This window comes from Phytophthora sojae (assembly GCF_000149755.1).
Source record: "Phytophthora sojae unplaced genomic scaffold PHYSOscaffold_1, whole genome shotgun sequence".
Classification (NCBI taxonomy): domain Eukaryota; phylum Oomycota; class Peronosporomycetes; order Peronosporales; family Peronosporaceae; genus Phytophthora; species Phytophthora sojae.
In genome coordinates, this window is record NW_009258115.1 from 8,432,763 (window position 1) to 8,447,558 (window position 14,796).

At 54.3% G+C, this 14,796-nt stretch overlaps 10 protein-coding genes across 10 annotated transcripts; 3 read left to right on the top strand and 7 right to left on the bottom strand.

Moving 5' to 3' along the window:
- Positions 1-929: 929 nt before the first annotated feature.
- PHYSODRAFT_386472 (hypothetical protein) lies at positions 930-1,256 on the bottom strand (the record flags this gene model as incomplete). Its single annotated transcript, XM_009518091.1, has 1 exon — positions 930-1,256. A coding segment is annotated over one exon (327 nt), but the record flags the coding sequence as incomplete, so codon positions are not given.
- Positions 1,257-1,298: 42 nt separating this feature from the next.
- Positions 1,299-1,616, bottom strand: PHYSODRAFT_372741 (hypothetical protein; the record flags this gene model as incomplete). The annotated part of the gene is made up of 1 exon (XM_009518092.1): positions 1,299-1,616. A coding segment is annotated over one exon (318 nt), but the record flags the coding sequence as incomplete, so codon positions are not given.
- A 1,728-nt stretch (positions 1,617-3,344) lies between these two features.
- On the bottom strand, positions 3,345-3,848 carry PHYSODRAFT_387682 (hypothetical protein; the record flags this gene model as incomplete). The annotated part of the gene is made up of 2 exons (XM_009518093.1): positions 3,345-3,470; positions 3,570-3,848. Coding segments are annotated over 2 exons (405 nt in total), but the record flags the coding sequence as incomplete, so codon positions are not given.
- A 454-nt stretch (positions 3,849-4,302) lies between these two features.
- On the bottom strand, positions 4,303-4,650 carry PHYSODRAFT_434959 (hypothetical protein; the record flags this gene model as incomplete). The annotated part of the gene is made up of 1 exon (XM_009518094.1): positions 4,303-4,650. A coding segment is annotated over one exon (348 nt), but the record flags the coding sequence as incomplete, so codon positions are not given.
- A 675-nt stretch (positions 4,651-5,325) lies between these two features.
- PHYSODRAFT_294416 (hypothetical protein) lies at positions 5,326-6,612 on the bottom strand (the record flags this gene model as incomplete). Its single annotated transcript, XM_009518095.1, has 1 exon — positions 5,326-6,612. The coding sequence occupies one exon, from the start codon at positions 6,610-6,612 to the stop codon at positions 5,326-5,328; it is 1,287 nt and encodes a 428-aa protein (XP_009516390.1).
- Positions 6,613-7,524: 912 nt separating this feature from the next.
- Positions 7,525-8,562, top strand: PHYSODRAFT_467529 (hypothetical protein; the record flags this gene model as incomplete). Its single annotated transcript, XM_009518096.1, has 3 exons — positions 7,525-7,797; positions 7,921-8,064; positions 8,140-8,562. The coding sequence occupies 3 exons, from the start codon at positions 7,525-7,527 to the stop codon at positions 8,560-8,562; spliced, it is 840 nt and encodes a 279-aa protein (XP_009516391.1).
- A 119-nt stretch (positions 8,563-8,681) lies between these two features.
- Positions 8,682-9,659, bottom strand: PHYSODRAFT_284386 (hypothetical protein). Its single transcript, XM_009518097.1, has 2 exons — positions 9,445-9,659; positions 8,682-9,369 (listed from the first exon to the last, which is right to left on the bottom strand). The coding sequence occupies exons 1-2, from the start codon at positions 9,640-9,642 to the stop codon at positions 8,713-8,715; spliced, it is 855 nt and encodes a 284-aa protein (XP_009516392.1). The 5' UTR covers positions 9,643-9,659; the 3' UTR covers positions 8,682-8,712.
- A 2,427-nt stretch (positions 9,660-12,086) lies between these two features.
- Positions 12,087-13,048, bottom strand: PHYSODRAFT_375103 (hypothetical protein; the record flags this gene model as incomplete). The annotated part of the gene is made up of 2 exons (XM_009518098.1): positions 12,087-12,330; positions 12,516-13,048. Coding segments are annotated over 2 exons (777 nt in total), but the record flags the coding sequence as incomplete, so codon positions are not given.
- Positions 13,049-13,187: 139 nt separating this feature from the next.
- On the top strand, positions 13,188-13,600 carry PHYSODRAFT_353611 (hypothetical protein). The gene has a single exon (XM_009518099.1). The coding sequence runs from the start codon at positions 13,235-13,237 to the stop codon at positions 13,487-13,489; it is 255 nt and encodes an 84-aa protein (XP_009516394.1). The 5' UTR covers positions 13,188-13,234; the 3' UTR covers positions 13,490-13,600.
- A 250-nt stretch (positions 13,601-13,850) lies between these two features.
- Positions 13,851-14,114, top strand: PHYSODRAFT_433927 (hypothetical protein; the record flags this gene model as incomplete). Its single annotated transcript, XM_009518100.1, has 1 exon — positions 13,851-14,114. A coding segment is annotated over one exon (264 nt), but the record flags the coding sequence as incomplete, so codon positions are not given.
- Positions 14,115-14,796: the final 682 nt, after the last annotated feature.

The window sequence follows — 14,796 nt, forward strand, 5'->3', positions numbered from 1 at the left end:
GTGAGAAGGGCTCGGCACGTCTCGGTGCATCCAATACGGGTGATATTTATGAGCTGTTACTTTAGCACTATTCGGCTGTTGCCCACCTACAGCCCCTGTTCACCTGTCATGAGCCCTGTTCTGCTGTTGCTTTCTGTTTAACCTGCTACTTTCTTCATGGATTTCTCCTGAGATGTGTGTGGACTGTGGATTACACTCCCCAGACCCCAGCAATAAATCTTACTCCGAGTTGAGGGGGCAGGCCCATTCGCAGGAATGCTCGGCAATGGTTGGAAATTCCGGGCGGCCCTAATTTGCGAGTACAGTAGGGTTTTCTTCGGCTACGTGCCCTTGCAATCGCCTGCTACATGAATTTACTTAAGTACAGCGCTATTATTTTACTTCTATATCCTACGGATCCTCAATAGCAAAGAGCAGTCCATTTGCAAGTTACTAGCTATGGGAGTAGCCGACGTACGTTTGACCGAAGTGCTTTGGATGAAGCGGTTTTGAATTATCGAAGCGAATCGCAGCTTGAGCCCGCAACTGGCGTTTAATCTAAAATACTACGTAGTATTTGTTGGAAAACAACAGCAGACCAGGGTCCTTGACAGGCCAGTAGGAGCTGTACGGTACCAACAGCTCGACAGTGCTGGAACAACAGGTATTAATTATTATCCATCCAATACCTGCAGCGTAGTGCAGTGCAGTGTCCATCCGCACATTTGACATTCACCACCTCCGGGTATCCGAATTTCGCAGCTACCAGCAATGGCGTCATACCACAGCTTGTTGCCACGTTGACCATTTCCGATTTATCCGATAGTTTGTCGGCAATTTCAATAGCTCCTGACTCAGCTGCCAAATGCAGCACCGTCCACTACCGCTGCGATGTCAGCATTGGCACCAAGCAGAAACTCCACAATCTCTGGTAAAATCGCTTCCATAATAGGAGTGGTGCCATCGTGAGCAGCAGCGTTGATCTGGGCTCCGTGCGATAGCAACAACTGGCATGCCTTCAAATGACCGCCTGCCACTGCGAGATGCAGTGCCGTTCTGCCATGGCTTTCTCGTTCCTCGGTGTTTGCGCCCCGACCGAGAAGTTGTTTAATAACCGCGTCATGGCCAGCCTGGCAAGCTGCCATGAGCGCCGTGGATCCAGCATTGTCAGCTTCGTCGAGACAGTTCACATGATCCACCAACAACTTGACGCAGTTCGCAGCACCCTTCTGCGCAGCGAAATACAGCGGGGTTTTCGAATCTTTCGCTTTCGCTTCAGCATTGGCGCCATGTTGCAAAAGCAGTTTGATGATTCTCAGATTCCCCGTTTGGGCAGCGTCCATCAGCGCGTCCAAGCCAGCCTCATTGACTGCGTTCACATCAGCTTCTTCACTGATTAAAATCCGACAAGCTTCGAGATGTCCATTACGAGCCGCCAGGTGAAGCGCTGTGTTTCCATCGGCCGCTGTCTCACCAGCGCGTGCTCCGTTCTCAAAAAGCACCTGCATAACGCTACCATGCCCCGCCTGAGCGGCGATCATCAAGGGCGTGAAACCATTCGTATCAGCCATATCAACGCTGACACAATCCCCTCCATCCAGCAGCGCTTTCACAGTAGCGAGATCGCCCGTTGCTGCGCCAAAGTGCAGCGCTGTCTGTCCCCTGTCCGATGCTGCATCAATACTAGCCTCTTCCAGTGTTAAGAGCTCAATTATGCATGCGTGTTCGTTTCGGGGTGCGTCCATTAGCGGCGTGATCCCTTTGTCGTCAACCGCGTTGAGATCTGCTCCTCCTTCGATCAGCATCTTTACAAGCTGGTCTCTTCCAGCCCTAGCGGCAAAGTGCAGAGCGGTCCTTCCCTCTTTTTGTTCGAGCTTGGATATCCGCCCCGTCCAGTAATTGACCAGCAATAGCGACACCACTTCGTTTGGCAGCAAGCATCAACGGTGTCATACCGTTTTCATCTATGATATTGCTGCTGGCGCCATTGTTTAGTAGTGTCCTGACTGCTTCGGCTTGCCCCGATCTTGCTGCGGTAAAAAGGCTTTCGCCCAAGTATTGGACCACGTGTACCGGATCAAGAGATTCTTCCAATGATTTCTGGCTTGTGAGAAGATTGACAATCTCCGCATCTCCTCGCCGCGCTGCCAGCATTAACCGCGTCCAACCGTCCTCATCTCGACGAGCGACATCCGCTCGATTCTTAACTGCGCGCTTTGCGTCTCGCAATTTGCCCGTCCTAGCTGCTTCGAGCAGCGCTGCAGTAGTTGCCGCGCTATGCGTCATTCGGACTCAGCACCTTGAAGAAGAAATGAAAGCTTTCGACTCCAGAGAAAATCGTTTGAAAATGAAAACCCAACTGTCATGTGTACGGGTCAAGAACTACTTGAACTGTTCAACGATGATCACAGAAGCTAAAACAACGAGATCGTGTGCGCCATCCAGGAGATTTCGCCCAACTCTTCAACGACCCGTTCATTCGCACTATGACGACAGTTAAGAGTCTGCTGTAAAATTGCGGCTCGATCGAGTACTTGCCAGACCGGATTCGGCGAATTGAAGACACAGTTGGAACCGTTGGGCGCCGCCTCCCAGACACACGTGATAGTTGGGAAAGTGTTTGAGATTCCCTTCCGGGTTTCTCACTTCTCAAATTTGAAGGAAAGCCCAAGGAGACACGAATAATGCAAACTCGCCAGAATCCACGGGCTTTCTCGCGGAAGCTGATAATGCATCCCAAATATGTGCCCAAATCGCCCCAAATGTCCCAAATAATGAATTGTCTCTGTAACATTTAGGTACATATTTGGGGCCACTGCTTTCTCGTAAAACTATCCCAAATATGTACCAAAACGGAGTTGACTGATTATGGTCTATAGTCTATGGGCGAGGGCGAGTGGACGCGAGCGCGAGCCTCACTCGATGCATTCACTAATCGCCAACACCCGCCGATTTGGCGGGGGCGTGTCTGTGCGAGCGAGCGAACGCGAGCGCTGCAACCCGATATTTTTTTTCTAGACACCGCGCCTGGCCGAGACGAGGAACTTAGCGTAAGGGACAAGGGGGTCGGGCAGGCCGCGCAGCGGCGCCCCCCGAGCGAAGCGAGAGAGGGGCGGGCCCCCCGCAGACCCGTCGCTAAGTCCGCAGACGAGAGCCAACGCGCGAGTGTCCGCCCTGTGCTGCTGTTTCATACTGAAGGTTATTCTGTCCTAAATATGTACCAAAACGTTCCCATGGTCTTAAATCATTTGGGAAAAACTTTGGGATTTGGGTCGTTTTCGGGGTGCATTATCCAATACCAATGGCAGCACCACTCGCCAGAAGGGAGCGACTGTCTGGACGCATCCGTGACGTGCAGCATAGTGCAGTGCCGTATATCCACTTGTGGATTTGACATTCACCTTGGCATTCTTTCGCAGCAAAAGCGCCAGTATATCGCTGTGCCCGGCATCTGCAGCTTCCATCAGCGGCGTCCAGCCTCGGTTATCTGCCTTGTTGACCCTGTCTGGCGGGTCCGATAGTTTGTCTGCAACTGCGAGAGCCCCTGATGCAGCAGCCCAATGTAGCGCCGTTTTACCGTCCTCTGACACTGCTGCGGCGTCGGCATTTGCGCCAAGCAGCAACTCGACAATCTCCGGTAAATCACGTTTAGTCGCCTCCATGATAGGAGTGACGCCCTCCTGATCAGCAGCATCAATCTGAGCTCCGAACGATAGCAACAACTGGCAAGCGTTTAAATTACCACCTCTCACCGCAAGATGCAGCGCCGTGCTACCACCAGTTGCATGTGCCTGGATATTTGCATTCCGATGGATGAGTTGTTCAGCAACAGCGTCATGACCAGCCTGACAAGCTACCATGAGTGCCGTGAATCCTCCATCATCAGCTGCGTCAACACATTTCACGTGATCGAGCAACAATTTCACCATGTTCCTTGCACCGATTTCCGCGGCGAAGTGTAGCGGCGTTTTCGGATCGTTCACCTTTGCTTCAGCGTTAACACCATGCTGCAGAAGTAGTTTGACGATCCTCAGATGTCCCTTTTGAGCAGCTTCCATCAATGCACTAAGGCCAGCGCCATTTTCTGCGTTGACATCGGCATCCCCACCGTGTAAAACTTGAAAGTGCCCTCATAACGCTATCATTCCCCTCCTGAGCAGCGGCCATCAGCGGGGTAAAGCCATTATTATCAGCCATATAGACGCTGACGCAGCCACCTCCAGCCAGCAGGAGTTTGGCGGTAGCCAGATCACCACTCGCAGCGGCAACGTGTAGCGCCGTTTGCCCGTTCTTCGCTGCAAAATCGATGCCAGCCCCTTGTAGTATTAAGAGTCGAACAATACGAGCGTGCTCGTTTCGAGTTGCTTCCATCAACGGGGTGACCCCTTTGACGTCTCCGACATTGAATTTCGCTCCTTCCCCGAGCAGCTTCTCAACCATCTGGAGCCTTCCTCCCAGGGCAGCCAAGTGCAAAGCGGTTTTCCCCTTTCTCGTTCGAGCGTCGATATCTGCATCCAGCTCCATTAAATGTGTTGCAGTAATGACGTGGCCTTGCCTCGCAGCATGCATCAGCAGTGTCACTCCATTTTCGTCGCTGGTATCTTTGTCTGCTCCGTAGCTCAATAATGCGCTGGCCACTTCCACTTGTCCGTAGGATACAGCGGTGAGCAGGGCATCGCCCAAGTACGTGCTCAAGCGCCATGGTTCGCGTGAACTGCTCTCTTCGGATTTTTTGTGCCACGCGAGGAGATCGACAATCTCCACATCGCCTCGCCGTGCTGCCAACATCAACGGTGTCGATCCGTTCTCATCTCTACACGCGACATCCGCCCGATTCTTGACAGCGCGCTTCGCGTCACGTAGTTTCCCCGTTCTAGCTGCTTCTAGCAGGTCTGAGTTAGCCGCCACATTATACGTCATGCCGAACAACAGGTTCGGTCCTTAATTAAATAAAGAACAAGCTCAAGTGAAATGGAGGGGTTGCGAAGAAGAAATGAAAGCTGTCGACTTGATGGCGAGGCTGAAAAGCGTTGGAACAACCGTCCAACTGTCAACTGTCACGTGTACTTGGATTGGATTCCTGTCGCTAAAACTTGCAGCTTTTTCTGGCGGAGGTACAATACCACCGAGTTTACTTGCTCGCTTAGAACTGAATCCAAAAAAGTGTCAAACACGCAGTGCATGATTTCGAACGCTTGTGCTAATTTGTTTATTGCTCGAGTTTTTCATGTTTCTCGGTGATACGACGCTATCCACGACACTACCACATCAAAAAGTTTCTATCACATCGATTCCGCCTCGCGTCCGCATTAAATACTAAAACCAATTGCCTGCATCTCCACTCACTCAAAGCTCGGCCATATCAACATCGTCGCCGTCAATCGAGTCCATATCCTCAAAGTCCGGGGCGGACGGTGCTGCCATGGCTCGAACCGTGATGGCCACAGGTGCAGTTGCCACAGCCGTCGCGTACGGGATCATAACCGGCGGAGCTGTCGGTAACTCCGCATCTGCCATGGGGGCGGAGGGCACCGCCCCAATCAGCTGCACGTTGTTATTCTTCACAGGTTCCAACGCTGGGTCCTCGATCCCGTCCGCTTGCATCTGCTCCTTGTGGATCAACACTTCCCTCATCGCCGTCCAGCCGAACAAGTTCAACAGTAGCCCAGACCCCGACTCCGCTCTCATAACGGGTGTTGCAGTTGCAATGGGAGACGCTCCGTCCGCTGGGGTGACTACCGGGTCGCCATCATTACTGCCTCGTCGGTTATGGTGTTGCCTGTTGCAGTTGCCGTTGCCGATTTCCTGGTCGCTGCCGCCGTTGGATGCAAAACCTTCGCCTCGTTTCCGGATACGGTAGATGACGAACACGGATGCGACAATGAAGCACATGGCCCCTAAAATGGCAGCGATGGACCCCACCTGACTCACGGCAACATTTGCGTCTTGCGTGCTCATGGCGTTGATCATGCAACTTTTATCCGGCCGGTGGTGGTTTATCTCCAGCGCCTCGCAGATGGCAACACAGACGCACTCATTCTGCCCCAAACAGTAGCGCGACCGCGAGTTGTCCGAGTTGTGGTAGATGATCTCGGCGAACGCCGTGGCGCGGCACAGCAGACACTGCGCGTCGTCGGGTTCGCAGTACGTGGCGTTGCCGGCGGGGAAGTCGAACTGCTGGTTCTCGCCCTGCCGACTCTCGGCCGTCGGCTCCGAGCCGTTGCCGGTCGTGCCGTTGTAGCCGGCGGTCACGAACTCGGCCGCCAGGTCGTTCGACGGCTCGCCGAGGCGGAAGTCCAGCGCCGGGTCGTACTTAAAGTTGGGCACGCACTGCCCCATGGGGTTCACGAAGCAGCCGTCGGGCTCCGTCGTGATGTTAAAGTTGAGGCAGTCGTAGCACGAGCGCTGCATCTGGCACGGGTGCCGGTCGTCCGTCGGGTAGTACATGCACGTGCCGTGGGTGCGGCGGTAGTTGAGCTCCTCCTGGCGGCGCTTGAAGCCGTCGTCGCTGTCTCCGTTGTTGAGCCCTGGGGGTCCACCGCTGTCCTCTTGGTCCGCTGTTGACGCCAGGTTCACGGAGCTCTGCGACGACGAAGGGAACGTGATGTCCTCGGCGTTCGACGTCGACGACATGGGTGGGGCCAGTTATCTTATCCGGCCGGAATCGGCAGGTAGAGTGCTAAACGGCGGTCTCCCTTGGCTGTTGCAAGAGTGCTAAAATCAAATCTCCCCCTGTCGCTTTAAGGTAAGTGCTTCTCGTCAGGCTCGCTCTCTGCCCTGCGTGCTCTCGGCAGCCGTCTGCTGGGCGTCGATGGCTCTTTGGGCGCTGGTATTCCTTCGTCCGCCCCTGGCAAATGGAGAGTGGCGTCCGGGAGGGGCTCCTTCTGACTCGAACCGTTTTTTTCGAGCCAGACACTTTGAGTATACCCTGATCGGTATTTTCCACCAATCACGACTCCCGGATCAATTAGATCTTTTTAACGGTGGCGGACTGCCCGGCAAATGAGAGGAAGGACGCACCAAAGACTGGAAATTGCCAGGGCGACTAACGTCTCAAGACGCCAGATAAGCGCTGCTCGGCAAGGCGTCCGTTGGGTGCAGCGGCAACAACTTGCCGAATGATCCGACCTTCGAGAACCCGTTTGCCGCCTGGCGTGCGTAGAAGCGCGGGCTGGAAAGCGGCCTTCGAAGTGCGCCATGCTGGCCGTGCACGAGACGGGGGGAGGCCGGGTGCAACTCAACTCTTGAGTTGCTTTTGCTGTTTGCCGAAATCCAAAAGTGAACCAAAAAGTATCTTTTTGTCCCGCTGTTGAAATATCTCCACTACTTCCTCTGACTAGTCGGCGACTTGTTGCTATTGCAGCATAACGTTGCAGTGCGCTACAATATATCAAGGGTATTCGTGGCCTGTTGAAACTGTGCGGACGCTGACGTAGCAGCCCAGTCGCGAGGCGAAACCACCGGGGCGATGGAGCCCTTCGCATGAGGAGCGTCGCCTGCTCATTGCAGCTCTCGACGCCAGCCCGCCGCCGTAGGGCACTCAAGATGCCAGCGACGTCGACTGCACCTTCTCGGTCGGGTCTTCGCCGTCGGGTGCAGCAGATTTCACCTCACCCGGCACGATTCGCCACCAACACCGACAAGCAACAAGGAACGTGCTCGTACTACCCGCCGGATGAAGGAGGCTGTCGCGCTCCTCGCACCTGCTACGACTGTCTCAATGCTGAACTGGATCAGGAACCAGAAGGCTGCATGATCAACGAAGTAGCCAAGTGCGTCTCCGTCACCGGCAACTACGATTTCTCTCTAGATTTCCGCGTGGCGTCAGCAGCTCCGGTGGGTGGTGATATTAGCAACATCACTTTCAGCGCCAATTCCAGCACCAATAGCAGCGAAGTGACCCTGCCGCCTTCTCGAGCACTGACGACTCACGTCTTCGAGCTGGAATTTCCAGCCGTGAACACAACGTACTGCGAAGCTAACGACGCGCGCTTCAACGAGGACGTGCTCGCTGACGCTGGGTTCATCTACGGAACGGGTGGCTGTGTGTTTGTTGGCGTGTGTCAAGTGCCGGGTTGGGCCTACGTCGTCGGAGGCAGCGACTGCACTGGAGCTGCAGCGGCGGAATACAATGGACCGAGCCAGGATCGGGGCGACAAGCATGACGGCAACCCACCGGGGTATTTAGTGTTTTGGTGCGTGGCGATCGCCATTTTGCTCACGTTGGTGGCCACTCTGTCCATGGTGGTCACGATTCACCACCATCACAACAAACGGAGGCTCGAGGAATTGCAGCGCAGGAGAACGATCGTCGTGAGCGAACCCGTCGCCAGCTCGTCCCGCTGTATGACGCCAAAGTCCACCAAAAGCGGCGCCCGGCTTTTGAACTTGTTCGGCTGGGAGGCCATGCGCGCCGACCTCATCGAGAAGGAGCGCCAGGAGAGGCTGGGCGGGGCCATCAGCGAGAACAGCTTATCCGGTGTATCTCCGTCGACAAACTACCTTCAACTTGTAGGCGCCCAGCCTTCCGCGCCTGTCATGTCGCCCATCGCTTCCTCCGCCCCACAGTTTACAGACTGCTAGCATAACATAGCACAGCATTATCTAACCACAAAGAAACCATGTCAAACATAGAGCCTCCTCTGCGAACCAACCTCAAGTTCACCGTCTCGTGTCTTGGCAAAACTGTTGATAGATTTTTTATAAACATGCTGCTCAAAGCCGGACAATATCTTACAATTCCCGGCGCGGCGGGTGCTCACTGGGGGACATGGGGCGGTACCCGTCGCCTTCTTCGACGATCGCAGCCGGCGGCGTCGTGCTGGTCCTGGCCAGCGTGGGTTTGTTTGCCGCGCTGCCACCCGCCAGCTGGGCCTGCTCGCTGGTCACCAGCTTCTCGCGCATGTCGGCCCAGCCCGACAGACTCAACTGCGGCAAGTGAGCCGACGCGGCGGGGCGTCGGGCCTCCCTTAGAGCCGCGCGGGCGGCATTGCGCGCCTCCCGGTCCACTGCATCTTGTCTCTGGCGACGGGCCAGTTGCCGCTTGGTGACGACTGTGGCCACGATGAAGAGCGCGATGGTGCCGGCGATGAGTCCCGCCACCAGCCGGAACTGGGAGCCGTTCAGCGCCGGGATGCACCAGTTGTTGACGATGGTGTCGTCCCGGTCGGGCAACTCGCACGAGGCGATGCAAATGCACCCGTTGGTGCCGACACAAGTGGCGGTGGAGTCCATGTACGCTCCGGCGTTGTAGTCGCTGGTCCAGTTGGCTCGACAGGCTGAGCACACGGCGTCGTCCGAGGAGCAGTACGTGAAGTTGGCCATGGGGTATCCCCCCACACTCGATAACATGTACGAGTTCATACACTCGCCATAGGGACTCACGGCGCACTGCAAACAAAATAATAAACGGTTAACACTATCCTAAACGTTTAGGCTAGTGTTAACACTTGCGGCAAAACTCACGTCTTGGCCCGGGATGGCAACGTTCAGGCAGTCCGAGCACGAGCGCGGGCGCGAGCAGATGCCGCCCGCGTACCACGTGCACGAGTCGCCGCTGTCTGAGGCCACGGTCTTGGGGGCGCTCGTGAACACGATGGAGCCGGCGTCGTCGCCCACGCCGCTGCTGTTGCTATTGCCGCTGCCGCTCGCGCTACTGCTCATTGTTGCGGTGGGCGGGCGGAATCGGAAATGGGATTATGGCCGACCAGGAAACATGGAGCGCGGACCCCATCGCGGACGCAACATCCGATGCGTGATTATCTAAACTCTGCGATGAAAAACCGGATTTTGATGCGGTTTTATAAATGTATATATCAGAATTTATTTAGAAAACAAAGGTTTACCGCTATAAAAGGGTAGCTTACACACATACATTACGCTGGTGTATTATTATTTATACTTTAGTAAAAGGATATGAGAGGGGTAGATGTGCAGTGCAAAATCTGAACAGGGTACCCGCAAACGGGTACCCACGTGGATCAACTTCAACTCGAGCCACTTCATTGGCCGTCCCAGGAGAATCTCAGCTGCTGTGGGCAACAGATCGCAGCCCAAGAGGACTGCTGTCTCCTTGTCATCATTGCCGGATGCAGCCTCTCGATGCTGGCATTTCAGACATGCAGTAACCGGTCGTCGACTAGAACTCGAGTCGAAGCAGACGTGGAGTGCTCGCCGGTTCAGCTTCATGTGATCAAGATGTGACTCGAAAGTGTGAGATGTCGGTGCATGCCCTAGCAAACTCAGATAAACGAACACTAAAATGATTGCTTTACCGCAGGTCACCAACGAGTTTCCTGCAAGAGATCGTGAGCTCGGTCTCAGTTTCGTCGCGCAGCAGATGAACCCCAACGTGTTTGCCAGCGCTGCAAGAGACTGTAGGTGCCCGCGCAAATCCAGGAGTAGGTCGATCAACTGGCACAAGGGGGTAGTGGAAACGATAGTTTCATTGCTTCATGACGTGGGGCTAATCGCCACACCGTTTGACAGTGTTATCGTCGATAACTTATCGAAAATGTCATACGTAAATGCTATGGGCCCAGGTGATGTCTGAGCCAATAGGTGCTTGTGGATAAAAACCGACAGAATTGTGGCGTTTTTAGCGTAATTCTAGGCCTCCACACATTTATGCACCTCGATTTATCGTAAATCTAGCGGGTGGTCACTATAAATACAGCAAATCTCGCCTCATATTGCCAAAATCATTGCAAAGCACAATATTTATATACATATATCGCAATCGTCTGGCAGCGCGCAGTTGTCGACGCCCGACCCGAACGCCGTGCAGTACTTGTACGTGCACCACCATCGTCGACTCGGTGTACTGAAGACAGGAAGAAGGATCAGCAACACAGGTTCTGTCTACCGACATCTCGTACTACAGGGGCTGCGAGTGCGACGAGACTGCCGCGTGAAATCGTGAAATACTCAGTTACGAGGACGGGATAAGTGTTGTGACCTGTCAGGAACGGGGTGAACCTCGTTTGTCGGTCGAGATGAGGCTGGCAGGTTAGCGAGAGTGTGTGCGGATCTCCTCGCGCGCCAAAAGGGGTCCGAAGAGTATCGCTTTCTGCTTACCATGACCTTTAGCCAAACACCTGGGTGGCGCTCTTACTGCATCAAGGTCCGGTCCGCAGGAACATGAAGCCGGGGATGCATTACTTAACCTGGCACCACAACTGACGCGAAAACGACAGTTTACATTTGCTCCATAGCTCAGCAGGCGCTTGGAGAACTCTCCCGTCGCTGCCGTCCTTCACAGAACCGCTAATCATCATTACAAAGAGATTGGAATTGATTCTCTTGGGAGGTGGGCTGGACCTAAGTCGAAAACTATCTAGCCCTTTGGTAGATTTATGTAGATCTGCCATTTCTGAATTTCGATTGAGATGGCGAGTGCTGCTGCAACCCAAGAGCTGCTGGAAGCTGTCAAGACGGGGCGACAGCGCGACGTAAAATGCGCTTTGCAGCGTGGGGCGGATATCGATTTCAGTCCTTCCGAGGGTTTGGCACCAATGAAGCTGTGCGCCAGCCTGGGCGACGTGGATATTCTCAAGCTGCTCGTGGGGCACAAAACGTTGGAGGGTTTCGACACCGAGCCCACCGCAGCGCAGTACTTCAGTGATGTTCTCCTCACAGCAGCTTCTTACGGCCGCCTCGAAGCGGTTCGCACCCTACTCGACTCTGAAGCTGATGTAAACGTCAAGTGCCAAGAGGGAGGAGCTACGCCTCTGATGCTTGCCGCTCAACGCGGATACGATGACGTGCTCGAGTTTTTGCTGAGCAGAGGCGCCGATATCGACGCGCAGACAGAAGATGGAACCTCAGCTTTGCAGTTCGCGGTACGAAATGGCAGATTGCGAGCTGTTAAAGTGCTGCTGGATGCTGACGCCAATGTTTGGGCAACGGATTCGAACGGGACGACCATGCTGATGGAGCCGGCTGAAGCGAAGCACGACGAGTTTGTAGCAGGGGTGGGAAATATTCGAATTAATTATGCATGTTTGTCTCAGGAACAGAAAAATAAATCATTCGAATTATTCACATTTACACCAAGAATTAATCCATGGTACTGCAAGTAGCAGGGTGACGTGCACAAATATGTATGCATTCCACAGCGCGCCGTTGTACTTGAGCATCATGACGTCCTCGAGCGTTTCGTAGTCCATCTTCTTCCTCAAGTCCGAGTACACGAGTTTTGCAGAGGAGAAAAACCGCTCGCAAACGTTTGACGTTGGCGGTATGTACGAGACATCGACGTACGAAGCATTCTTCTTCGTAGTCTTGCGCCTCTTGTACGCAGCGCTAACAAACGACTGCTTCTCCTTCTCCTCCTCCGCCACCACGCTTGCTCTCTTGAAAGGAGCACACGCAGCCCGTTCCCGCGCATCTAGCCCTTCTCCCCGCTGCAACTTGACAAGCCCTGTTTCCAGTTGCGGGGTGACAACATGAGACGACGTCGTGGACAGATCCTTCTTCATGCACGGGTAGCGCTTGATAGCAATCCGAAGAGATCTCGCGCGGCTGCGAGTGTCAACTCCTCCTTCCGCAGCTCTCGGGTGGCCTCCTCCAAGTTGGCAAGCTGGGCTAGCAGCTCTTCAGCCTGCGCGAACTCGTGCGGGATGAAGAGCAGGTCCACGATCCGAATCTTCTCCAGGTCCTTGAACTCCAGCATCTTCACGTGGGGGTGCAGCGCTACAAAGCGCTCCAGCATCTCATATGTGCTCGACCAGCGCGTAACGTTGTTGAGCTTGGGGTGCAACTTGCTAATCTTCTTCAGAACCGCCCTGCCCTTCACGGTTGCCAGCTTCTTCATGAACTTGTGCACCTTCTCGACCATCGTCTCGTGCGCCTCCAAGAAGGCCCTCACCGCTAAATTAAATCTATGACTTGCACAGCCGATTAACGGGAGGGTCCCTTCGTTCCGGGGTATACATTGATTCGTTGAGCAATTATCACCCACCAGGAATGACACTCGAGACCACGGACATTCATAAACGGAAAGAGTGTCCGCAATGAAGTCATAGTGGGCCTGTGAACCCATGTCAGACTCGTCGTCTAGTGGACAAAAGGCAAGCAGGATGTAGCGACGACTTTTGCAGCGACGCTCGTCTGCATCAGCCCCACAGGTCGAATCCCGGTACACCGCAAACAGAGCAACGTAATGGCGGCACGAAGCTGTCCACCCGTCCATAACGAGCCCTAACATCTTGGGAAAAAGCGACTGTATCTTGATGCGAATGCTGTTTGCTGCGAAATGGATGTAGAGCTTGAGCGTCTTGGCGGAGATAGAAGAAAGTGTAGTGTTCTGCCGAGTCAGTTTTTTCTCGCAGAAAGAAAGCGGCATGTTCTCCGCCACGATCCAGCGCAACCAGTCGTGAAGGTCATGCTCCCGAGGACTCACAGGCTTGAGGATGAACGCTGTACCGCTGCGAACAGCAGCAAGCGTTATGTCGATGTAGTCTCAGCTGTGCTTGACTTTGACGTGCGATGTCAGGTTTGTGTAGCCTGAGCCAGACTTCTTGATGATCTCGGGGCAGTGTTGGCACTGGTGACGCGCGTCGCCTTGACGGGGGTCGCCCAAGGGCTTGAAGAATGCTGAGGCGATCTCCTTGTTTGTGATCGACATGGTAGATTGAGCAATGAGACTGGGTAAGTGGCGCTGGCTATTGCAGCACCAACGACTGTCAACCAGCCACTTCTCCCCAATTCGATTTTGAATTGGGGATCAAAAAATTAATTAATTAAATTACAAAATCCACATCTATCTACATCTTTATTTCAAACTTCCCATCCCTGGTTTGTAGAGATGTTCCTTGCAAGCTTGGGATGCTCGCAACGTCAATGACACGAACAAAGACAGCAGGACGGCGCTACATTTTGCAGCTGCCAACGGCGATGTGGGGATAGTGATGTGGCTGCTGAGTAGGGGGGCTAGCACGACATCGTGCGATAGCAACAAGTTCACACCACTACTGCTAGCCGCTAAAGCTGGGCATGCTCGAGTTGTACGAGAACTTTGTCTACACGGGGCGCGCAAAAATGCGGTAACGAACGGCAAGCTGACAGCGCTGCACTTCGCGGCTCGCAATGGCCACCTGGAAGCTTGTCGCGAGCTCCTCGACCATGGAGCCAACATGAACGCGGTGAGCGGAAATGGCTTCACCGCTCTGATGGAAGCGATTCGAGCACGGCATTCATTTGTCGTGGAGTTGCTCTTGGAACGCAAGGCACAACTGGGTCCTGTCAGCACAGGTACTGGGTCGATGAAGACGCCGCTGCACAATGCCGCTCAGAGTGGAGGGTATGATATATTTTTACGGGTACTGGAAAGCAGCTCGTGTGTATATGCGGTTGATGCAGACGGTATGACGCCTCTGATGGAGGCTGCGAGGGCGGGAGATGCATATCTTGTCAAAGATCTGTGGTATCGGGACGCAAAGGTGAACGCCAAGACCAATGATGGCAATACTGCGCTCCATTTTGCAGCAGCAGCAGGGCATGTGGTTACCTGTCAGGCACTAGTCGAATGCGGGGCCAAAATTGACGAAGAAAACCAAGAGGGGGAAGCACCAGTGGTAGCCGCAATGCGCGATGTCGTCCGATGTCTCCTACAAGATGCCAAAGGTTATGCACCTGCTGTAAGCGATGGACAGACTGCACTGCATTTCGCCGTTGAGAATAACGCGCCAGATCTGGTCGAGTTGCTGCTGGAGAACGGTGCGGATGTTCGTGCTGTGAATAAGCAAGGCCTCTCTGCACTCGCTGTCGCTGTCAGAGAGGAGAAGATCGAGATTAGTGAGCTGTTGCTGGAAGCTC

Bases quoted from the DNA above. Each gene is read 5' to 3' on its own strand.
- PHYSODRAFT_284386 (XM_009518097.1), bottom strand. From the start codon at position 9,642: ATGAGCAGTAGCGCGAGCGGCAGCGGCAATAGCAACAGCAGCGGCGTG. The intron at 9,370-9,444 runs GTGAGTTTTGCC...TTTTGTTTGCAG, and splicing joins TTGCCATCCCGGGCCAAGAC to TGCGCCGTGAGTCCCTATGG.
- PHYSODRAFT_353611 (XM_009518099.1), top strand. From the start codon at position 13,235: ATGGATGTAGAGCTTGAGCGTCTTGGCGGAGATAGAAGAAAGTGTAGT.